Source organism: Nyctereutes procyonoides, unplaced genomic scaffold (genome assembly GCF_905146905.1).
Source record: "Nyctereutes procyonoides isolate TBG_1078 unplaced genomic scaffold, NYPRO_anot_genome, whole genome shotgun sequence".
In the NCBI taxonomy this organism is placed as follows: domain Eukaryota; kingdom Metazoa; phylum Chordata; class Mammalia; order Carnivora; family Canidae; genus Nyctereutes; species Nyctereutes procyonoides.
The window spans coordinates 57,277,024-57,303,504 of NW_026575049.1; the positions used below are offsets into that span (position 1 = coordinate 57,277,024).

The window sequence follows — 26,481 nt, forward strand, 5'->3', positions numbered from 1 at the left end:
ATGGAGACTGCTTTTCCCTCTGCCTGTGTCCCTGCCTCTGTCTCTTTCTCTGTGTGTCTCTCATGAAAAAAATAAATAAAATCTTTAAAAATAATAAAAATAATAGGAAAACTGCAGCTTTTATATATTACACTTCTGATTAACCACCTTTCAAAGTTTAGTTTATTCAGTTCATTTTCTTGGGCTTTCTAGTATAAAACATTTTTTTAGCATCAGCAAATAACAGTTATTTCCTCTTCTCCCATCTGACACTTAATTTCTATTTCTTTACTTACTGAATCAACATATAATGAAGGTAAGAGCCTTATCTCCTTATCTCCTCAAATTTAGTAAAACAGATTTTAATGTTTCACCATTAACGTATAACGTTTGCTGTAATTTTCCTATATATACCCTCCTTCGGGTTAAAGTAAAGTTCCCTTCTATTCTTTACTCAGTATCTGAATGGGTGCTGAATTTTACTTGTTTTCCTACATCTATTTCCATCTGATTCTTCTTCTTTAATTATGTTAATGTAGTCAGTTACATTATTATATCTTCTAATGGTGAGTTGTCCTCACAATCCTAGACTGAGTAAATAGTGTAAACAACCATTCTCTTTTTTTTTTGGTACATACTCTATCATAGGCCTTCTAGCTTAAATACCTTTACGCCTCTCATTTTCTCACTTGACTATAAGTACCTTGACAGCAGAAACCATATATTATTCACATTCTTTTTAAAGATTTTATTCATTTATTTAATCATGAGAGACACAGAGAGAGAGGCAAAGACACAGGCAGAGGGAGAAGCTGGCTCCACGCAGGGAGCCTGATGTGGGACTCGATCCCAGGACTCCGGGATCACGCCGTGGGCCAAAGGCAGACACCCAACCACTGAGCCACCCAGGCACCCCTATTATTCACATTATTATCCCTAAAAAGTAGCATATGTCCTAACAACGTTATTTGAGTAAATAAAAATAATATACAAACTGAGACTAAGCATAGTGTTTCAAAAATGGTTGTTTCCTAATAAGAGTAATGAGATGACATTCTCCAAGCTAACAACTCATTTGGCAGCCCAGAATAGATACTCCCCACAAAGGTTCGTATCCCAAAGATCAGCTGAAATAACAGAGTCCTAACCTACAATTTGAGATCTATAGAACAAGGAAGAATAGTAGTAAGACTGGCCAAATCTGACCTGTGACTGATTTATCCTTAGTGCAAGAGAATTAAGAATAGCCCAAGGCAAATGAGTATAACTGGAAAAGTGGGCCTCCAAAGTAAAGCACCAACCAGAACCAGCTACTTACAAAAACAAGGAGACTGTATTGCAGAAATCAGATTATATGTGATAGCGAACAAAGACAAACAGCAGCATGGTCATGAAATCACAGTTAAAAACTCAGAATGCTGAAAAGAAAATGTTGTTTTACATAAACAATTCTTATACACTTAGTAAGTTAAACACTCATTGAGTACCTACTGTGGCCATAGTATGTAACATATAAGAGCTTAGTTTAGTCAATCTATCAATGTGGAGAAGAGTATACAGATAATTGTAATTGGGACAGGAGAGCAAGAACAACAGCAGTAACAAAAATGTTAGGTAACCAACAATTATGTAAATTTCACCTACAATCATAGAGATTCAGTAAATGTCTCTCTAGCCTTCTTCTATATTTTAATTTTTATTTTCCTTCCTCTATATTTGAATCCCCTTATATAGTCACCTGTGACTGCCTCCTATTCGTACACTGATAAGAGACCTAAAAAACACTTTGATATTTTAATAAACCCAGACATTTAATTCTGACAACAAATATTTTCAAATAATTTCAATATTACTACTTAAAGTATATAGAAATTGGGGTGCCTGGGTGGCTCAGATGGTTAAGCATCTGCCTTTGGTTCAGGTTGTGATCTCAGGGCCCTGGGATCAAGGCCTACACGGAGCTCCCCACTCAACAAGGAGTCTGCTTCTCCCTCTCCTCTGCCCCACCCCTAGGCTCGTGCTCTCTCTCTCTCTCTCAAATGAATAAATAAAATCTTTTTTAAAAAAAGAAATAGTAAGTATATATAAACTAAAAATCTGTACAAATTTATGCAAGTCCATCATTGCAGGACAATATATAATTTGGGTTATACTTTGAAATGGATGTGTGATATTCTCATAGACACAAGTGATTTAATTCTCACTTCAACAAATTTTATAATGTAAATATTACCTTTGTCCCTAACAGTTGTTACCAAGTTTCTCTGTGTTCTTTAAGTTGACATATCTTTTTAAAGTTTTAAGGTTCATAAATAAATAAATAAATAAATAAATAAAAATAAAGTTTTAAGGTTCTTTTTAAAATTTTTATGCCCAACATTCTTCACATGGTATTTCAAAATGTATTCAGGGGATCCCTGGGTGGCGCAGTGGTTTAGCGCCTGCCTTTGGCCCAGGGCGCGATCCTGGAGACCCAGGATCGAATCCCACGTCAGGCTCCCTGTGCATGGAGCCTGCTTCTCCCTCTGCCTATGTCTCTGCCTCTCTCTCTCATTCTGTGTGACTATCGTAAATAAATAAAAAAAAAAAATTTAAAAAAAAAATGTATTCAGTTGCCAGAAAAGCCTCTGGCCTCCTTTGCATAAAGCTCTTCTAAGAATTAGCAAATTTTAAGAATTTAGAATTTTGGTTTTCCTAAAATCTTTCAAGAATTTTTTGTAAAGACAATTTTATTTATAGGTTTGATATTAAGTTTTTCAGCCTTTGAGAAAGATTCCTTGAAACAAGACAATCCTGAATATAAAAGAGAACAGTGTAGTTTTTATACACTAAGGATATCAGATGGATTATTTTAGCAATCTGAGAAAAACTAAAATGCAACTTACAAAAGCTAGAGAAAGTATTTCAAAAAATACACAGAGAAGTACTTCAACACTTAAAATTAACCTCACATTTAACACAGATTATTAAAGATAGGGGAATGAATGTTTCCTGCATCTTTTCATAAAACTATAGTGCTTTATGTTTACAAATCTTTGCTGCAAGTACATGGAATTTGAGGGGATTTCTATAATCTAGACTCATTTGGAAATCTAATAGATAGCTAAGTTCTTTGGTAGAACAGCTGATACTAGGTACACAGTTTCAGTTTCTAATCCACACTGTACCTATTGAAAGTTATTTTAATATGAAAACAGAACTGAAACGTTCTTGTTTAGAATCTGAATAATACATCACTAATCCATCACAGCCTATCCATAAACTTTCTGGACTTGGGAGGCCAGGATAACTGCTAATAAACACTCTAGGCATGGACCTAGAGAACAATAAACTTTCAACTACAAAGCTTGGGTTTCTCATTTGATTCATGCCTAATTTAAGTTAGGGTCATAATGACATATGTTAGCATCATAGGGAACAGGCCCTTTCATGCCAAGAATGCAATCTCTTCATGTGAGAAGGATGGACTACCTTCAGGTGAAACTGTCTGAAAAGTCCTAATCTCCACTCTCTGATAAAAGATAGCTGATTACTGAAGGAGAGACTTACTGAAAATTATGTACATCAAGAAAATTAGTAACTTCAGAAAAATAGGGTTTTTTCCCCAAAGAAAAATGTAGGCTCTGCAGAAAACATCAGTTATACTAATGTCAATATTGATTTAACTAAATTTGTAATAAATATATTAGAAGGAAAGAAGATATAGAGATGGCCATTAAAAAAAAAAAAGCTAAACCTTCATCTACCATTATTCAGAAGCCCACAGACAATGTCTCTCAAAGAGATAAATCAAGAAATACAAGGGTGGGCATGGTACCACTATAAATAGGACTGAACAACATTAGAAACTGCTTTTAAAAAGTTGAATTTTTACTCTAGGAAACAGAACTGAGAGTTAAGAGCAGGGATTACATTTTTCACTATGAACCTTTATTTATTTATTTTTCTTTTTAAAGATTTTATTTATTTGAGAGAAAGAGAACATGGGCCGCACACACTAATGGGGGATAAGGGCAGAGGGATAGGGAGAAGCAGACTCCCCACTGAGCAGGGAGCTAGAAGACACAGGAGCTAGAAGACACAGGAAGGACCCTGAGATCACAACTACAGCCAAAGGCAGATGCTTAACTGACTGAGTCACCCAGGCACCCCCACTATGAACCTTTTAGTATTAACTAATTCTTTTAAACACATAAAGCATTTTTTAAAGAGAGTAAGACACGCAAAAAAAAAAAATCATTTCGTGAAGCCTGTCCATTTTATTTACTTCTAGGAAAAAAGATAAATAATTATACCCTGTTGTTACTTCACTGAAGCACATTTAAAGAGGCTATACATGTAAGATTCAGTGCAAGAGATTCAGAATCATATTTGTCAGACTATGAATAAACATAATAAAGCAATCTAAAAAATTTCTTCTGTAAAAGGTATGCATTCTATGTAAAAAACAGAAAATACTACATTCCTGCATGTATTTTAAGGATCACTTTTTTATACAATAAAAGTCACAGTACAGTAATTTAAATAAACTGGGGTATAATATGAATCCAGAATTCTCTAAAAAGAAATTATAGTCCATTAAATATTCTAAATACTGTTTTTCCTTCATGTTTAATACTTAAAATACTAAACAAAGACTAATCCATAATATAGGGTCGATTAATGCAGCTTTGATTAAACTCTTTTTGAAAGCATGCTTTTTTAAAAGAATTTCTCTTTGGAAATACCCTTTGCTAAAATAAAAGATGAGCTTCTGAATGAGACACATATGATACATGAGCAAGTAACTTTCTAATCATACATAGCTATTTCCAAGCCAACATAATCTCAGATCAACCATATCCTTTTATAAGATGAAAACTGAGAAATGCTTTAGAGGCAAATAGCCTAGCAATATAGTTCAAATCTGTCCAGCCAGAACTTAAATGCAACATGGCAGTAAAAGAAGGCCTCAAGCAAGTTCACATTTATAAATGACCTACTTATGACAAGATGCATTAATTTCAATAAGCAGGCAATAGCATTATCTACTATTGTATACAGTAATTTTTAAATTAGGTAAAAGATGAAAAGAAAATTAGCAATTCTGCGACACTAACATTCTAAGATTTGGTCCATGTATAACCAAGGATTATGTCTTTACTTATTCATTGACTAATGTCTATGAGAAACAGAAATCTGATAGTTTTAATGGCTTTATGCTCTTCTACCCAGACTGCAAGCCTGTTATGTATCCTCCTGGACCATCTGTTTAGTGTTGGTGCTTAACAACTACATGTGCTCATGTTTTTGATCTTGCCATTCTAATTTAAAACTAGTTGTAATGGAGATTATTTTAATTTTTGAGATATTTTATAATGTAACATATAACTACATAACATTTGCATGTCACTATGAAACATCTGAAATAAGTATTTGCATATCTAACTTCAAATGTGCATATATCAGAATGATTGCTTTGTGAAAAATAATTAAGTAAAGCATAATCACCATATAGGGTTATCCAAGTAGCAAGGTAACCCAGCCTTGAGTTTATCAGTGAAATAAGTGGTTTTTAAAAAAGTATCCAGGCGCCTGGGTGGCTCAGTTGGTTAGGCGTCTGCCTTCAGCTCAGGTTATGATCCCAGGGTCCTGGAATCGAGTTCTACATTTGGGCTCCCTGCTCAGTGGGGAATCTGCTTCTCCCTCTCCACCAGCCCCCTGCTTGTGATCTCTCTTGCATGCTCTCTCTCAAATAAATAAAATCTTTTAAAAATCTTTTTAAAAATTAAAAAGAATCCCTTCACCTTAATTTCTCTACCTTCTCACATCAATCACTGCACATGATGGCAAAGAATAAAACCTAGTATTAATATAATTTTGTATATGTTTATTTATATATAGGATATTTTCATATATATTAACTAATTTGTTTTTTTTTCTTTTTTTTTAACTAATTTGATCTTTACAAAGACTGAACAGTCATTTTTGGAGAGGTATGTAACATATAATTACCACATGGACATCTCCACACAGCCCTCCTTCCTGTACTTTCTCATAATTTAAGATACATTAAGTTACCTCTTCAAAAGTTGAAAAATTTGTATGACATTTACTAATTAACCCATGACTAAGCTAACAGGACAGCATTACACTCACTGATTTAACAAAAAGAACTAATGCTTTATTTTTTTTAATTTTTATTTATTTATGAGAGTCACACACACACACACACACACAGAGAGAGAGAGAGAGAGAGGCAGAGACACAGGCAGAGGGAGAAGCAGGCTCCATGCACCGGGAGCCCGATGTGGGATTCGATCCCGGGACTCCAGGATCGCGCCCTGGGCCAAAGGCAGGCGCTAAACCGCTGCGCCACCCAGGGATCCCCAGAACTAATGCTTTAAATAGAAAAGTTGCAGATGGACACAGAAATAATAAAAATCCAATACTATATGATATTTAACTTTGTTTTTATCTGAATTGGATAAAATGACTGAGTATCTAGCTATCTTTTACTTCTTATAATGAGCCACATGGGCCCTTCATATATTAAGCTAGCAGCTTTCCAACTTTTCAGTTTGAGAACCACTTTCTTTCCACTTTTAAACATTACTGAGGACTCTAAAGAGCTTTTATTTAAATGAAGTATACCTATGTACATCTATGTTAGAAATTAAAATTAAGAACCAGCAAATAATTAATCTAAAAAAACCAAACTCCTTGAATGTTAATATAGAGAGCATTTTTATGATAAATAAATATATTTTCCAAACATAGAAAAAATTTTAGTGGGAATGACATTCTTTTACAACTTTGTAAATCTCTTTAATGTTTAGCTTAATAGAAAACATGTGAATTCTTAAAACTGATTCTGCATTTGATGTGTTGTGACATACTATTTTGTTCAAAGTAATTGAAGAAAATTAACCTCCCACAAATATGTAGAGTATTTTAACAGCCCTCTCAGATAATTAATATTCTTCTTTGATACTATCAAACTTCTGTAGATTGGTACTTTCTTAAAGATTGGTTGCACTATAAATTCTGAAACTCTATCAGTGAACTCTTTTTACTGTTATATATTAAAATCCATTGGTGTATCTGGAATGTTGAATACATGATTTATATATACACGATTTCTTATCATAACTGGTCATTTTGAAAATATTTGTTCATTGAGTTATAAAGATTTTCCAAACACTACACATTTTATTATTCAGTATAAAAACCACATTAATCAATATCACTCCAATCTCATCAAAATTGTCTTTAAATATCAAGAAGCTATCAAGCTCTTATTTTCTGTAATTCAGGTTTTATCAAGACAACACAATCGTCTTCCTTGAAATGGTAGGCTTACTTTGTTCATTTTTGAAAAAAATGTCTGCCCAATACTCAAGTCTGAATAACCAGTTTGTCTGTTAATCATTTTTTCAAATAAAGTGTTCCACAAAATAGAGACTTGTTCAGCTTGCAACTCAAGAAAAATTTGTAAGAACTCTTCCTTGAGATAATCATATTTTATTATGTAACAGAAGTATTTTATGCATACTTCCCATTTTTGTCCTATAGAATATTAAAAACAATAAACACAAGGGCCAAGACTCAATATACAAAAACTTTTACTGCTTCACCAAGAACATTTTAAAGTGAAACTAGATTTCCTTTTAATTCTAAGTACACAGTGTGAGAAGAATACATGATTATAGAACAATTTGGTACCACTCCTTGATTCATGCTAAGGTGTCAGCACTATTACCCATCTTTGCTTTTGCACCATTGGTGCTTTTGCAACACAGGCAAAAAAGGCAAATGACATCTTAATACTATTGTAAAAATAATTTTGGTCTGGCAGACTGGCAGGAGTCTGTTAGGTCTGCCGTTGAGATCCACTGTATTAGGCAAATCAGTTCCTCTTCTTGGTATGGAGATCTGAGGATTTAGTATTATGGCTAATCAGTGCCTTCATAAAGTAAGCGAACCTTCTTTTATATGGTAAAAGTTACGACACGGCCAGTAACGAAAACAAAGTTTATAGCACCAATGAGCATCACTGATCCATGTTAGAACATTCATCCATTGTCCTTAAACCTTATCATAGAGTCAGAGAGGTTTGTTTAAATTTGTTTTAGTCAGTATTTTGGGGTAGTATTTGCTCCAAATCCAGTCAGTTCTAGAGACTCAAGAAATCTCAAACTGAGCTGATACATAATTAGGTATTTTACTTGATCAGTGACAGACTTGACTAGTACAGCTTTTACTCACACATCCTAGCAAGTCAATAGAGAAAGCGTTTTTTTTTTTTTTTTTTTTTAAGATTTTATTTATTTATCTGACACAGAGAAAGAGAGCACAAGCAAGGGGAGCAGGAGAGGGAGTCCAATGCTGGGCTAGATCCAAGGAGCCTGGGATCATGACCTGACCTGTAGATGGATGCTTAACTGACTGAGCCACCCAGGTGCCCCTAAAGAAAGGATTCTTAACCTTAAGTCCATTAACCCTCCTAGGATAATTTCAATAGCCCATTTGATTAATCATCAATGAGAGGTAACAGTCATTGAAACTTATATTGAATAAGTTTTAAAATTCAGTAAGAAAATCTTTTTTGCATCATCAGTTTCTCTAATATTAAAAAAAAAAATCCCCACTCAGAATTACCCTAAGAATTCAGTCAGGAACAGAATAAAATTACCACAATATTGGTTTAATTTGCCCTTTTCAGTGTACCATAAAAGTGCTCCAAAGGCATCACAAACTAACTCCATTATAAGCCCACCAATTAAAGGGAGAGAAAAAGATACCCGATAAAAAAGCACTGCTAAAGACAGAAATGAAAGAAGAAATACAATAAAGGGGCATCTGGGTGGCTCAGGAGGTTAAGCGTCTGCTTTCAGCTCAGGTCATGATCCTGGAGTCCTGGGATCCAGCTCTGTGAGGGGCTCCCTGCTCAGCAGGGAGTCTGCTTCTCCCTCTGCCACTCACCTAGCTGTGCTCTCTCACTCACTCGCTCAATCTCAAATAAATAAATAAAATCTTAAAAAAAAAAAAGGAATACAATAAAAAAATAGTAGTAAAATAGAAGAGAAAAAAATAGCCATACAAACAAACCAAGTACTGTACTGGAAAATATGTGATGAGCTGAAAACCAAGGTAAAAGAGAGGTACACAATTAGGGAGATAAGGAATTATTAATAGACAAAGTAAAGAATTTGTGGCATGGTCTACAAATAGCTCCAGAGAAATAAAATGTTTTAGGGACCTCCAATTTAATAAAATGGGTCCCTAAGTTTTTAGAAGACAGAGGAAAAAATGATGTAAACTTTTAGAATATTCTGAAAGCAGCCGGGAACAGAAAGTTGATGGATAATGGGATATTCAAAAGAAAAATCTACAATACTCAGTATCAGACTTAATTTATGCATTGCAGAATTAAAACAAAAATAAAAATAAAACTTATGGAGAACTATACAAAGACCAAAATTTTCTTCCAGAATAAATAACTCAGGAACAGACTATTTTTCAGAATAAAGTGTAAAACAGAGTAATTATATGAATGCTCTCAGATAACAGAAAAATTTATTGAGAATGGCACTATCCAAAAACACTGGCCCGAGCTCTTTCTATAAGCACAGACAAAAACTTTGAATCCTTATAGTTAACAAAAATATAACACAAAGACTGCTAAATTCTAACAACCGAGGAATTAAAATGCAACTTAATTTTTTGGGAATTGTTAAATCTCCTAGATAAGTTAGATCCTATTAATGCAGACCTTAAAGCATTCTGACAGTCCAAATGAATTATAGTAATACATTCTCAAAACTACTTCATTCAACACAAAAATAAAATATGTACTAACAGTAATGAAAATGTAAATGAGTACAAATACCTAGCTACTGAAATGTTTCTCATATAAAATTAGGCATCATTGTAGAAACACATTGCTATATTACACATATTAAATGTTTTCAGTTTGCAAGTTAAGAAAAATGTCCTTATTTTTTCACGCAAAATTAAATATCCAAACTTAATATCCTCTTTCCGAGAAATACATAACTTTAAGTCTGTCTGCTCAGCTCTAACCTGGGCATATCATCTTTCATTCTTCCCTTTCATACATTACAGTATATCTAGAATTCCATCAATTCCTTTGCAAATTCTAGAATTTGCTCCTTCTCCTCCACTCATGCATCCCACCATGACCAGGACAGAATGATATCCATCACTACCCATCTATCTTCTACTACCATCTCCTTGTTCCTACCTATTCCTCATCTTTGTTCCCAGAACTAACACAATGTAAGTTTCACCGATTTGCTGATATAGTCTCACTACCTGCAAGAGTATACATAGCATATGCTTAATAAATACTGGATGAACAAAGTCCATACTCAATCTATTCTACAAACTAATGGTAAAGTTATTTTCCTAATAAGTAATTTTAAATGGCTAATTCCCTAATAAGTAATTTTAAATGGCTCTACAATGCCTGCCATGTGCAGCTTAAATTATACTATTTTTCAAGTTTCTCATAATTTGACCTACTCTGCCTATGCAACTTTTTATTCTTCTGTTTCCCAACTTGGATGGATCCTCTACCAAGGCTAGTCTCCTTACCACCTCCCAAATCATAAATATAACATGCTTTTTCCTCATGTTGATTTCCTAGCTTAAAATACCCTCCTCTCTTCTTCTATGGCTATCCAAGTCCAATCATTCCTCAAGGTTTGAATTAAATCTAACTTCCCGGGGCACTTGGTGGCTCAGTAGGTTAAGCATTTGACTCTTGATTTCGCACTCTCTCAAATAAACAAATAAATAAATTCTTTAAAAAAAATCTAACTTCCTCCCCCTTAATTTCCCTGACGATCTATACCTCTAGTGACCAAATCTAACTTCTAATTTGTAAACAGTAGGGCCCCCTAACCTATTCACACTAACATACACATCCTCTCACTCATTCAAAACAGACAAAATTCATAAAACTAAAAAAGAAAAAAAACTTAAGCTAATAACAAAAGATTTACTTTCGAATACATATTTGGGATCATTCATCATTTGTTACAGATTCATCTTAATAATATATATTCAATGCTTAACACAAAGACTTAGGTTTAAAACAAATGAGGTACTATAAGATTTTGAATCATGACATGAATATTCTATTTACAAAGGTGGAAATACAGTTTAATTCATTTGCAACGATTTAAAATACAGAGTTGGGAAAAAAAATAACCTTCAATTATGAGAAAACTAAACACTGCATTTTCCCCTCAACATTCAAGTTAACGGAGAATTACTGTGGTTTACCCTTTTTAAACCAGTTTTGGCAAAAACAGATCAGAGTATAGCCTCCACTGGTCTTTCTCCACAATCTCTTATCCTCCACAACTCTGTAGTAATCCAGGTCTTAATCAATGAATAGGACCCAATACCTAAAACTACACTATCTTCCTTGGTCCTTACCACCCAAAGAAAGGAAACAGTCACGTTGTCAATAATAATGTGAAGTTCACTGCTGTTTTTTTTTTTTCCTAGCCTTCACTAGGAAAGTAAATTACATTAATACACAATTGTTTTAAATTTTCTGAAAAACTACTGAGATATCCCACAAAGTTTGATGTTTAAAACAAGCAGTAAACTAATATGAAAAATTAAACTTCCTCACCATTAAATTTTTCTTTAATTATAACACCATTAAAGTTAGCTATTTATTTCCCATCTTTCAAAATATTAATTTCTAAATCTAGTCTTAATCAAGAGATCACTAACCTTACAAAGAATAAGAAAATAAATTCTTCTCAACCTTAGTTATTTTCACTCTATTCCATTTTATCCACCCATTAGCATAGTCTAACCTTGACCCTAAATCATCATTCAGAATTACAACCTTCAAAATCTCAAATTCTGAAATTCCCCTCTGACTTCATTCAACTCCAATTCCACCCTTTCTCACCTTCTTCTAATCCCAACTCTTCCTTCATCCTATTGCAACCTCCACTCTATCAGACTCCTCCTGATGACACCTGCTTTCCTCCTCACTTTAATGCTCACACTCTATTCATTTCAACTGTTCACCTGGATATTCTACCCTATGTCTACATCATCTATCTCCAATTCTGAGCAAGCACTACAGATCTTTTTGTCAGTTTCTGAGCAGCTACGATTACTGGGTAAGTTATTCAACCATGCTGATTGGCTCCACTACAAATACATGGTTTCCAAATCTCAAGTAAGCCGTCAACCTTGCATGACAATATTTGGATGCATCTTCACCTGACTCCCTTTGTGATTTCCTCCGAGCAGCCTTATGAATTTTCCTACTTTCCTCAAACTTTCAGGCTTTTAATGTTGCTGTGTTGCTGTTTCGTAGGATCTATCATTGACCCTCGTCTGTAATTTTTTTCTGACACCCATGTCTTTAGTTTCTACCACACACTTAAAAGTAAATTCCCGTATCTCTATTCTAGACCTTTCCCCTGAGCACCAGACCATTATATATCCACCTGCCCACAAGATATTTCTTACCGTCCACCGAGACACTCCAAAATTAACTCAGAACTTTAAAATTAACTTTCTACACTTCCTCTCCCCTCAATTTTCATCCTCTTCTAATGTCTTACTTACTAAGGGCGTTACCATCTGCTCTTGACACAAGTAAAAAGTATGGTAGTCATCCCAGACTAATCCCTTTCTCATTCTGTGTATCAAATTAGTAACCAAGTCCCATCATTTCAGGGTTATCTCTCTTCCATATCACATCTACATCAATGCTGTTTCTATCTCAATTCTGCCCCTCCCTATGCACTAAATTCAATCCTTCTGAAATGCAAATGCTATCTGTTTCAATTCCTTTTATGATTTCAATAGCCCACATTACTGTTTTTTGCATGCTGGAGTAAGGTAGTGATTTATTTATTCATTCATTCATTCATTCATGAGAGACACAGAGAGAGAGAGAGGCAGAGACATAGGCAGAGGGAAAAGCAGGCTCCCTCCAGGGAGCCTGATGCAGGACTTGATCCCAGGACCCTGGGATCACACCCTGAGCTGGAGGCAGATGCTCAACCACTGAGCCACCCAGGCATTCCTAAGGTAGTGTTTTAAAAAACAAAATTATCAAGACTCTCCGAGGATTAATCTACAAATATCCTAAGAGTCCACAGACCCATTATAAGAAAGTGACTTAAGAAACTTAAGAAATTAGTCTTATTCTATTAAAAAAAAAAACCCTCTCAATGTGAATTATCACTGCAAAAGAATTTTGTCATCATTACCTCTCAGAAAAGAATTTAAATTATTGAAATGAAAACAAAATTAAAATTCCTAAATTACCACAGACACTCCCCCCCTCCCCCCCCCCCAGTATCTGTGGACCTAGTTTAAGAAACACTAGCTATGATGGTTAATGTTGTGTGTTACCTTTGATGCACCACAATGCATAGATATTTGGTCAAATATTATTCTGATGTTCTGTGAAGGTGTGTCTTTCAGTCAGATTAGCACATTAAATCAATGGACTTTGAGTAAAGCATATTACCCTCCATAATATGAGGGGGCTTCATCCAATCATTTGAAGGTGTTAATGGAACAAAGGCTGACCTCCTTCTAGCAAGCTGCCATTGAGCTCAATGCAATTCTTCCCTGAGTCTCCAGCCAGCCAGCCAGCCTGCCAGCCTGCCCCATCAGTTTTTAAAGTAGCCAATCCTCCACAATCTCACGAGCCAATTTCTTAAAATAAATCTTTCTCTGTCTGTATACACACACACATGCACACGTGCACACACACATGCACCACTTGGGAGTTCTGTTTCTCCAGAGAGAATCTGAAGTAACACATGTCTCTACAGGAAAAAAAAAAAATCCAATCTTCTTAACATGGTATCTAAGGACAGTCTCCCAATCCCCACCTCTTCAAATTCATCTCCTACGTGAAAGAAGCATACAATCTCTGCTTCAGCTATACAAAATAACCTATAGTTATTTGATTCTACTATTTTTAGTCACATCAACATGCCTCTTTTTATGCCATTTTCCTCCTACTCCCACTGTTTCTGATTCCTACTTACCAAACTGGTCCTATTCAACTTTCATGTCCTAGTTCAAATTTTCCCTCTTATAAGTGAAGAATCACATCTCTCCTTGTGCTAACGTTATTTCAAGAACATAATTCCACTATATAGCACATGTATCACACTTCAATTTATTTGCATGTTGTCCCTCTTACTAGTGAACAAAGAGACCATACCTTAATCAACATCGTATCCTCAGCACCTAGCAGACAGCTTGTGATACAGTGAGCACTCAGGAACTACTCACTAAACTGACCTTTGAACCATTCCTTCAGCCTCCTCACTGAGTACTGTATTTAGACTATGGCAAAACACGTCTCAGCTCTGAGTCCCACTCTGGCCCTCCCCAGGCCATGAGTCTCGCCACTGGGCTACGAAATCCGTGGAAACAAGAGGATATACTCATACACTTCCCTTTCTAGATGACACTGAAGTCATTGGAACTCTAGAATTTCTTGCCCAAATATCTCTAATCCAACTGCAGGGCTTGCACAGGACTCTTCCCTATGTCTGTCCTGAGGATGGACTATGCTAAAGATGTATATACCGCTGTGCCAAGGACTGCTATTGGAAGAGCCTGGATCTTGGACATGCATGCAGGATGTCCACAGGCATGCACGTGAGGCCTCTCTGAGACGGTAGAGCTAGGGATGTGGGGAGGAGGTTGGGCTCCACAACATTCTGATTTAACACTGAATTTATGAATTCTCAATTCCATAAATTCTAAATTTGAATCTTTCTTTTTAAGTCACTATGAAAGTATATTTTTCAAGATAAAAGTTCAGACCATAGTCAACAATTTATTAGTTTGGTTTATAACCTTTAAACATTTAGGCCTATTGTGCTAAATGAATACTTGCCCTGAGTCTCAGAAGTGTCAGAATAAAGTTGATGACTTTCATCAACCTAGTTTTATTAAATACTGAACTAGCAAAAATAGAGCTAAGATAGCACAGGAATAAAATCAGGAAAAAAGAAGAGTATACAGACATACCTCCTTTATTGTCCTTCACTTTACTGCACCTTGTAGATAACTACATTTTTTACAAATGGAAAGTTTATAACAATCTTCTGTTAATCAAATCTATTGGCACCGTTTCCCCAACAGCATTCGCCCACTTTGTGTCTCGGTATCACATTTTGGTAATTATTGCAATATTTCACTTTTCACTATTACAGTATTTACAATGATCTATGATCAGTGAGTGATCTTTGATGTTGCTATTGCAAATGTTTTGGGGGTGCCACAAGCTGCACCCATGTAATACAGTAAACTAGTCAAAAAATATTGTATGTATTTTGACTGCTCCACCAACCACCATGATCCAGGAATTAAATTTATAATTTTCAACGTAGTCTTTTCCTCTACACCATACCAACTCTCTAAAAGTAGTTAGCTTGGTAATGACTAAATTGAATATTGGCAGACATCTCTTAAAATCAATTAAAACCTCAAATATTATTTTTAAACACTGAAACACCATGTTTAGAATGGTACCAATCCATTTCACAAACCCTAAGAGAAGGTCAACTGGTGTTCTGAAAAGAGTACAGTTAAGAACTGATGTTCTTCGGGGCACCTGGCTGGCTCAGTCTATAGAGCATGCCATTTGATTTTGGGGTTATGAATTTAAGCCTCACACTGGATGGAGAGATTACTTTAAAAAAATAAGTAAATATAATAAGAAATTTTAAAAATAAAAAGGAATTGCTCTTCCTTTATGAGTTTCCCATATTAATACATATTATAGAAATTTTTCAGTTAAAATTTTCAGAAATACTCCCATTTGTAGCCACTAGTTTCTGTTCTCTAGGTTCTCAACACTTCTTGTAGCTTAAATAGATATAGATCAGAGAATCAGACAATCACAATGGACTACTCTTATAAACATCAGTCAAATATAAGGCTGTTGGCAAAAATCTCAATATGTTGGACATTATTATCAGGGACATTATTGGAAACCAAACTGAAATCACCGTATATTCTTTTTTTTTTAAAGATATTATTTATTTATTTATTTATTTATTTATTTATTTATTTATTTATTTGAGAGAGAGAGAGAGAGAGAACGAGCACAAGTAGGAGGTGGCAGAGGGAGAAGGAGACTCCCCACTGAGCAGGGAGTCAAATGCAGGACTCAATCCCAGGATCCTGGGATCATGATGTGAGCCAAAGGCAGTCACTTAATCAACTGAGCCACCCAGGCACCTCAGTCACTGCATGTTCTAATACCATACAAAAGCATGGTCTATGACTTGTTCTTACAACCTCAACTCAAGGAAGACATAACATATGGGGAAGGGGCACCTAGGTGGCTCAGTAGTTGAGCATCTGTCTTTGGCTCAGGTTGTGATCCTGGGGTCCTGGGATCGAGTACCACATCAGGCTCCCTGCAGGGAGCGTGCTTCTCCCTCTGCCTATGTCTCTGCCTCTCTTTCTGCGTCTCTTATGAATAAAATATCTAAAAAAACATAACATATGGAGAAAATATTCAATAAAGGTAATTAAATAACAGGACAGAGAAAGAACAAAAGAAGAGAAATAGAAAACAAACTAGAGGAGCCTGGGTCGCCCAGTTGTTTAAGCATCCAACTCTTAATTTCAGCTCAAGTCATGATCCCAGGGTTATGAGATTGAGCCCCATGTTTTGGGCTCTGTGCTGAGCATGGAGCCTGTTAAAACTCTGTTTCTCGGGATGCCTGGGTGGCTCGGCAGCTGAGTGTTTGCCTCTGGCTCAGGGCGTGATCCCGGAGTCCCAGGATGGAGTCCCAAACTGGGCTCCCTGCATGGAGCCTGCTTCTCCCTCTGCCTATGTTTCTGCTTCTCTCTCTCTCTCTCATGAATAAATAAATAAAATCTTTTTATAAAATGAAAAAAAAAAGGATGTTGTTTCTCCCTGGGGCACCTAGGTGGCTCAGTTGGTTTCAGCACTGGTCATGATCTCAAGGTTGCAGGATTGGGGATCGAGCCCATGTTGGGCTCCTTGCTTAGTGGGGGTCTGCTGGGGTCTCCCTTTCCTTTTGTCCTTCCCCACCATATTCACACTTGCTCACACACTCTCTCTCTAAATAAAGTAAAACTAAATTCTATAATACCAAGACTAGAGTTTTCAAATTTTAAAAAATTAATAAAATTATAAAATGTTTCATTCACTCCTTTGACATTTAATAAAAACTTATGACATACCAAATCTCTGCTAGGTGCTGGTGTTACATAACAAAATCTCTAGCTTCTAACTGCTAACTATTTAGTAGCTGCAGCACTTTAACAATTTGGTAGACATATATGACAGGAAAGAGAGCAACTAACCATGCCAAGAGGCTTCAAGAGTATTAAAGTGAATAAAAACTTGACAGGCAAAAAAGGGGGAAAGGGCAGTATACAGGAAAATGATTATTATAAAAATAGAAATAAAATGAAGATCAATAGCTAACAATAATTTAATCTTGCTGTATGCTAAGCATTGTTCACAAATTATCCTATTTGAGGGATCCCTGGGTGGCGCAGCGGTTTGGCGCCTGCCTTTGGCCCAGGGCACGATCCTGGAGATCCGGGATCAAATCCCACATTGGGCTCCCAGTGCATGGAGTCTGCTTCTCCCTCTGCCTATGTCTCTGCCTCTCTCTCTCTCTCTCTCTGTGACTATCATAAATATTTTTTTTAAAAAGTTATCCTATTTGATTCTCATAACCCTGTGTTTCTCCTTTCATCCTGTTTATGAAATGAAAAAATTGAGAAGAAACTTGCTAAAGATCATACAGCCAAATAGGGGTGACATCAACAGAGATTATGTAAAACTAAGCTGTGAATGATCATAATTTGTTTGAAGAAACAGAAAAAGGTAGGCATGGCCTAGCACACAATAATACTAATGACAGCAACCAGCACTGAGGATACAGTAGTCAACAAAACAGAAAATAAGTATTATATGTGTCTTATTAGAGAGTAAGTCTATTCCAGGAAGGAAACATAAATTTTCATCTCATAGATGTAGACTGAGATCTGGAAATGCTAAGTAAATTGTTTAAGGTCATATGCTAATAAGTAGTATAGTGAGAATCAAATCCTGTCTGACTTAAAGTCTGACGCAAAGTCCAAATTCATTCTATTTTACCACATTAGCTTTCTATTATTTGTTCACTCAACAGAAGTATATCCAGTACCTACTGTATGTCAAGCATTGTGCTAGGAATAGAGATGAAAGATATAGTCCATGGCTTCAAGAAATTCACAGGTTAGTCACTGGAATCAAACATACCAAGAGCTGCAATACACTGAGATAAATGCTACTACCACCAAAGTACATTCAGAATCTTATGGAAGCACATATGATCACAGATGAGAAAACAACTTGAAGAGAGGCAAGCCCCAAAATAAGACCAGTCAGGGCTACAGCATTAATCCAAAAGTCAGGGGCACATCTAAGAAATATCTGGGCGATAAATCACAAAACTTAGTAACAAGACACCAACTATGATTGTATCATAAGAGTATTTTTTTTAAAGAAGCAAAAAACAAAAACAAAACTAACAACTATGAAGCCCAACGAGAACACCCAAGATATCCATACCAAAATTCAAAGTCAATGCCATACTTGGTAAGAAACCCATATATTTTATAAGTCATTTTAGGGTTGCTATAGTTATAAAGTTAGCACAATCTATTTTTGAATGTAATTGAAGTATAACTAACATACAGTGTTATTTAAGTTTCAGGTATAACAATATAATGATAAAACAATCCTATACATTACTCAGTGTTCATGAAGGCTAAGTGTACTCTTGATCCCCTTTATCTATTTCATCCCTCTCTCTCCACTTCCCCTTACTTTTGAATCTTAAACATTCATAGAACTAAGAAACATTTCTCAGTCAACCTCCTCTTTTAGATAAATGGTTTCTTTTAGGTAGACTTTATGAAGCTGCTTCTCAGGAAATATTTAAGGAGAATATACATACCATGTGTCATTTAATTTTTGTCATTATTAATTTTTTTAATTAAAAAATTATTTTCATAATAGAGGACTTCTAAAGTTCCTTCAAACCCAAGATTCTAAAAGAAGAAAAGTCATAACAGGTATATATCGTAACTGTCAAGTATTTCGAATATAGATCTCTATGGTTATCTAATGGAGTTGAATCACATCATTGTTCTGATACCATTAACAATTTTCTCATATATCCTATATCCATATTTTCAACTGCTTAGGTAATATCAATACGCTTTTTTAAATTTTAGGATTATGAAATTCACTATAATGTTATTTCTTAAAATTTCATAGCAAGTAACATTTGAAATGGGTTACAGAACCGCATGACATTTCAAACAGAGAAATGATTATTTCTACTGTCACCAAGCCCTATGTCTGATAACTAGCACAAAGAAAGAAAGATTTCATTTGGCTGAAGTATGAAAATGCCCTGCGGCATGCAGAAGAGCTGGCCCATCATTCCCAATCTCTAAAGAGCTTCCCCTTCCCGTTAGTTAAAGAGGACTGATGCCATGTCACAAGCTCTTAAAGAGATTCTTTGATTTAAGGAGCTACTCGATGAAATCCAGGATTCATCTCTAAATTCAGGGAAACCCAAGTCAGCGAACAGACTCTGAAATTATAAGGCAGTGTTGGTAAACTGGCATGAAGAAGTCAATGTAAACAATGTCCAAATGCCAAATCCAAAGTCACTAATCAATATTCTTACTTTTAGTGAATACTGTAAATGAAAAAAAAATCTATAAGCCTTCTACAATAAAATCGTATGTCACAACTAAAAGCAGGAATATAAGAGTGGCAGGCCAATGTAACTGTAAGTACATAAAAGATTTCCACTTTAGCCAAGATCTAGAGTATCAGGAACCAAATTTACCCTCCTGCCTGAAACAACTGGAAAAAAAAGTACAAAATATATTAAGTGTTTTTCAAGGCAATGGATATTAGGCAACACAGGACAGTAGATTCCTGATAGATGGGAAACACACAAGATGAAGCCTTGACTGTCCCAACTTATTACCTAGAAAGAGTTCCTAGGCTATAGAGCAGAGATGGAGAACCCAGGCAATGAGGTGAGATGCAACTTAATCTAGAAACAACAAGATGACTATCATACATAAAGCAAAGTAACGAAGAGTAGAAAGGTTCACAGAAAAATCCAGAGATCTACAGAGGGTATCCCTCAAGTCTTGAGTACTCATTAGTATATACATGTGAGGAAGCTACCCAAGAACAGTGAAAAAAACACCAAAAAAGGATTAGAGGGAACACCACCCAGGGTTCATTCAGGTCCAGGAATAGTTTCTGTTTTCACCACGCAAAGTACTGAGATGGGTTTTGCCAACAAAGTGACAAAGTGGTACTACTTGATACAACTTAAAAGCAGGATCTAAAAAGATCAAACTGTTTCCAAGAAATTTAGTTATCCCAGAACAAGGCTCAAGAATACCTAATGAAATACAAAAATATCCAGCACCCAAAAAGGGAAAACTCCAAATGTCTAACATCCAATCAAAAATTACCAGGCATTCAAAAGCAAACATACACAATCCTTCATAAGAACAAGAATCAATCAAAACCAATCTAGAAATTATACAGACAGAATGGAAAGAAACATTAATCCAGTTATAACTACATTCCATTTGTCAAGAAGCTACAGAAAAGACAAAGCATGAAAGGTATAGAAATGGGAGATATAAAAAAAGACCGGATTTCTAGAATAAAACTGTAATGTCTGAAATAAAACATATGGACACAATTAACAGTAAATTTTAAACACTATAGGAAAAAAGATTAATGAAGTCAGAGACATAGTAAAATTATCCAAAATGAAGCAGAGAAGCCTGAAAAAAAATTGAACAGAACATCAGTAAACATCAAGCAGCCTGATTTACATGTAGCTGGACTTCCCAAAGGGCAAGTGGGGGCAGGAAAAATACACAAACACACATTTAAATATTCTCACATAAATATATATTTTTAAAAATAATGACCAAAAACTTTCTGAATTTGTTAAAAACTACACACCCATAGATCCAAGAAACTCAACGAACTCCAAGCAAAACAAACATGAAGAAAAGTATGTAGTTTCATTTAGGAAGGGTTCTCACTCACAAATTCTGTAAATAAATTTAATCTAGAAATGACTTAGACTAAGATTAATTTCTAGGTTACCTTACTAGGTACAGTCTCAACTGACAATAGAATACATTAATTAAATCAAACACTAACTTGAGTAAAGTACTTAACAGAAATCCTAATGATTTTACAGTTACAGCAAAATGCAGCTTTAACAACAATGTATTCTAAAAAACAAAACAAAACAAAAAAAACAACAATGTATATTTTTTTGCTCTACTAGGTAAATAATTCATCAAAAAAAATTTATTCTGGCAAATTATTTTTTAAAAAGCTAATGCGTAATCCTCTTTCTCTTAATTTTCTTTTCCTTTAATTTATATAGGTCATTCAGAACAGAATTAGGACACTGAAAAAGTTTTAAAGAAACTGAGAGGTGGAACTGAAAACAGAAGCAGATCTGAGGTTTGGAATGGAGCTAGTCCTCCCCTACAAAAAAAAAAAAAAAAAAAAACTGGCAACCACTATTTTGAAACACCATTACTTTCAAAATATACATATGTATTTTTGAGTATAAAACTGCACTCAATGTGGAAACAAGCTTAAATGTCTGTTTTTAGCACCTCAGTTCACTATTCAGTACTCAAAAAAAATGGAAGTGTTTTTTGGAAAAAGAATAATTCAAGTAAGTGGAAAACAAGGGGCGCCTGGCTGGCTCAGTCAGTAGAGCATGAGACTCTCAGTCGTCAGGGTCAAGAGTTCAAGCCTCACGTTGGGCATGAAATCTACTTTAAAAATAAACAACGAAAGAAAGTGGAAAACTAAAGTAATGTATTTTCCTATTTTGTAAAAATTCCTTTTTTTAGGGCTCAGGATACAATTTCAAGATTTTCTGTCTAAAAACAAGAGACAGGAACAAATTCTGAGTATCTACTCTAATGGCTACCCTTCCTGTCATGTGGGTTTCCTAAAATAGAAGTCAATTTAATTATTCTACCATTCTGCTTAGGGAATGGTGGGATACTTCAAAGATAAAAAATAGTTCCAGTGGGAGAGCTGCCAAAAATATATTTACTATCCCTGGAAATAATTAATGTCGACATTCCTTTTTCCTTTCTAAAAGAAAAAAATACATACACATTTAGTGACTATATATATATTTTTGGTTTTATTTTATACAAATAAAACACCTTCAGAAAGCATATAGTAGTATAATACTTCCCTGTAGGATCAACATATACATGAAAAACAGCACACAAATCTCTCTGAGCACACAGACTACAAATATTTCTGAGCACACAGACTAAGTTACCACTGCAACGTTGATGAATTTGACTTCTACCTCTTTTAAATAGGAAATCTAAAAAGAAACGTAATTTCCTACAACGTACAGAAATAATATTTTGTTATTAGCCTATTAACAATAGACTTATTCCTTAGTAACAATCATTCACTGATAATGCCCTAAAGTGCCTCAGGTATAAAAGGTAAGAATGCCTTGAAATTGGAAGTTCCAAACTACTCATGTAATCAGATTCTTTTCAAGAGAGGAGGCTAAACACACATTATTTTGAGCACAACTGTAACAATTCAGAGTTTGTACTTAGAAAACCTACACTGATGTACTTGGAATGCATGTAGCCCAATATCTATAATGATACAAATGGTATTTATTTCACTGACCTAGCTACCAATAGGATTTTGACATTCAATTCCCATCCTAAAAACACTTTCCTACTTAACACAAACCCAGCACCATAAACTTAAAAAGACAAAGATCTGCCTACTAAATCATTATCTAGCTGTCATCACGATGTCAGTAACCCGCATTTCACAACTAGCCTTAAAAATACCTTAAAATGACCTCCCAAATCTTAATCAGATGATGGATGTGATCGCCTCATCAGACTTGAGTTACTGTACCCATTTAAATTACTCGCTACAGCAACAGTTCCGACCAATCAGAACTGCTATTTGAGATTCTCTCTTCTGAAATCTGTTCTTACTTCACCGGTTTCAAAATCTGAGTCACTTATTTTTAGACACAAAGGTTAATAAGAAGCATTTCTGCATCAAATACACATAACTGCACAGGAAAGGCTTTATCCACACCCCCCCCGCTCCTCCACCACCACCACCACCACCACCACCACCACCACCACCACCACCACCACCACCACCACCACTCCCCTTAGGAAACTATCATTTTCTCTGTCTCTCTTTTTACCAAATTATCAGAGGACAATGTGGTTTGGATTTCAGCACTGAAGACGATTAGGTGACAATACACGGTTGGCAGAATGGAACATCATAAAGTTTCGCAGTATTAACAGGCATTAATTACTAAGGTCGTCATGAAACGGGCCGCTGGGGCACGTAAGACCGTCACGCCTTTCCGCGGTCCAATTCTGAAGCCACCGGGATCCTTTTTAGCCCAAGAGCCAAAATCGGGAGCTTACACATAAAGTTTCCAGGATGCCCCCCTCTTTCAATGAAAACAGGCTGCCTAGAAAAGAAAAGAACACTTACATTTGCAGCATGACCTGGTTCAAGAACACCCCGTCCACCAAAGCCACATACTCGTCCAGGTTGGTCCCATTTCCCGCAGCCAGAGGTCCAAACGTCTTAACCTAGAACAGAAGGCTCGTTGAGGACACGAACGCCCACCTCCATCCCTGCGGCCGCAAATAATGCAGCAAAACGTACAACAAATAACACCCTACTTACCCAAGTGACCAAGGGGCTGGTCATGAACTGCTCCAGAAGGGGGGTAAAAATCTCGTTCTCCATTTTACAGATAATGTATTTGAGAAAAAAAGGGGAACTACCACACACACACACACACACAAATATATATATATGTATATATATATATATACGCCTAAGGGGATGGATGGATCGCTAAACGTTGAAGAAGTAAGTAGGAATCAATGAAAGTCCATTTCTGGCCCAGGAAGAAAATCCCATCGTGGAGGGGAGACAAACTCTCCCTCCCCCCCCAAAAAACACCCCAGAGGGGAACGAGCCCCAGACCCGAGAAGCGGCTTCGACAGCAGCCACGAGCGGCAGCCTGCGCTGGAAATGTCTGTACCGGGCGAGGAGGGGCAGAGAAAAGGCATCTGGAGGAGGAGGAGGGGGAGGAGGAGGAGGAGGAGGAGGAGGAGGAGGAGGAGGAGGAGGAGGAGGAGGAGGAGGAGAGGAGGAAGGGAAAGGGGGCTGGAGCAGCGAGACAAAAAGCCCGTCGAGGCTGCCCAGCTCCTGCAGGAGCCGGACCAGCGAGGCTGCCCGCGGTGACTCAACCCCAACGCGGGCTAAACGGGACGCCGCGTCGGGGCCCCCGAGCCGCCGCCGGCCTCCACCCCCGCGTCGCGCTCCGCGCCGTGCAGCCGCCAGCGGGCATGGGGCCGCGCGGACCCGCGGAGCCTCCCCTGCCCGCAGCCCCTCACCGACGACGGGCAGGGCTCGCCCCTTCCCCCCGAGCCCACACCATCCCTCCGCCGCCCGCAGGCCTCGCCTCCAGCCCCCTTCCCCTCCCGGGGGGGTGGGGGCTCGAATGTGCGTCCCTAAGCCCCCAGCTCCCTAAGCCCCGCAGCCTTCGCAGCGCGCCTCCGGGAAGCCCGGGCACCAAGTCAGCGCCGCGCTCCAGCCGCCCCCTCCGCCCTCTCTGGAGGAGCCGGAGCAACGGCCTCAGAGCCGCAGTGCCGCATCACACCCCGCGCCCCGCCGCCCAGCCGGAGCCGCCGGCCCTCCGTCAAAGGGAGCGCGCTTCTCCCTCCGCGCCCGTATCCTTCCGCCGACTCCCCGCCCCTCCCGCGCCGCAGCCTCTGGATTGTGGGAGAAGAAAACCGCTGCATGGGCGCGCCCCCGAGCGCGCGCGCGCCCCCGGGGCCGGCCCCGCCGCCGCCCAGATTTTGGCGGCGGGCGCGGGCGTGTGCGCGCGCTCGCGGCAGCGGCTGCGGTGCCCCGCGCCCCGCTCGCGCCGGGGACTGCTGCCAGGGCGTGGGGGGCGGGGGGCTGCAGGCGCGGCCGCTCGCGCCTCGTTACGCTGTGTTCCCTCCCGGAGCGCCGGCTTTGATGTGCGAAGCAGAGGGAACGAAATCCTTCCCTTTTAAACACGCGGGATGCAGGCAGCCCTTTCTCGGACGGACACTTTGGGTCTGTTAAGCCTGCTCTTCGCCCGCAAAGCGCAGTAGGAAAACTCACTGCAGCAAAGAGCACAACGGGGATCTGAGCCGCAAACTTGGTTTTGTTTGTTTGTCTGTTTGTGTGTTTGTTCTTTTTACCTTCTCTCCCTTAAATAAATAAATAAATAAATAAATAATAAATAAATAAATAAATAAATAAATAAATGAATAATAATAAAAATAAATCCAGGTCACTCAAGCATGAATGCTCTCAAGTTGCAAGGGATGCAGTAGGATTTTAAATAACCAAGCTGCCCTTCAACACGTTGGTATTCCCTGGCTGGAGCAAACGTGATTCAGACATTGTGTTGGACTATTTGGCTATTGAAGAAAAAAAAAAAAAAATCCCAAACAAGATCAAGAGCCACTAAAAGGAGACATTTGGAAGTCAGCCAAGATGGGTGACAAACATTACATATTTGTCATAAATCTCTATGCTATGCACGACTGGGATCATTAAAGTAATTTTAACAGTTCCCCAGCAAAATCCAATGTTACTCCTCATTTTGAAGGAACATACAAATCTTTTCTCTGGGACAAAATGGGCACATAAAACAAAAAATTTGGGGGGGGGTAAATAAATGTAGTATTGCGGTTTTGCAGTGTGTGCTTTTACATTTACGTAAATATCTACTTTGAGTGCTTATCTGATATTTTAAAGTAGCAGGAAAAAATGTTTTATAACACTAAGAAACAGCAAAATTTCTTAATCCGGGAACTGAGAGCCTGGGCTCTAGAGTCTTCCTGCCTGCTTTAAATCCAGGCTCTGATACTTACCAGCTGTGTGAGCCTAGGCAAGTTAGTGAACCTCTCCGTGTTTCATTCTCTTCATGTATAAAGCAGGGATAAAAATAGGGTTAAATTAAATGGCAACCTATAGTAAATGCTCCATAAAAGTTATTGAGGTTTTCACCATTATTCTCCCCAAATGAAGAATCTTTAAGAAAAAAACTTGAAATATAACTTCTCATCCTTTAGTTAGAGGAGAATCAATCTTGCTGTGGAGACCACAGAAATGCCTTCCAAAATCATCTTAACTGAAATTAGGATGCGTTCATGTGGCACTTTGCAAGGTGTGTACGAAGTAGAACCTTGCATTGCCTGCACCACTATACTGCTTTGGGTCATCCTGGTTGCTAGCAATCTTTTCCTTCTGCTCTTGATGACTCTCTTAATCACAGTCCTTTATCTGGAAAT

General features: G+C 37.3%; 1 protein-coding gene across 2 annotated transcripts in view; it reads right to left on the minus strand.

The window, feature by feature from the left end:
• The window catches only part of CCDC88A (coiled-coil domain containing 88A), a 127,062-nt gene extending 102,804 nt beyond the window's left edge, over positions 1 to 24,258 (minus strand). For both annotated transcript variants that reach the window (XM_055328392.1, XM_055328391.1), the window contains exons 1-2: positions 23,828 to 24,258; positions 23,630 to 23,730 (exon numbers count right to left, since the gene is read on the minus strand). In XM_055328392.1, the coding sequence (XP_055184367.1) occupies positions 23,630 to 23,730; positions 23,828 to 23,890 (164 nt within the window). In that variant the 5' untranslated portion in view covers positions 23,891 to 24,258. The remainder of the gene's footprint in view (positions 1 to 23,629; positions 23,731 to 23,827) is intronic.
• Between the last annotated feature and the right edge of the window lie 2,223 nt (positions 24,259 to 26,481).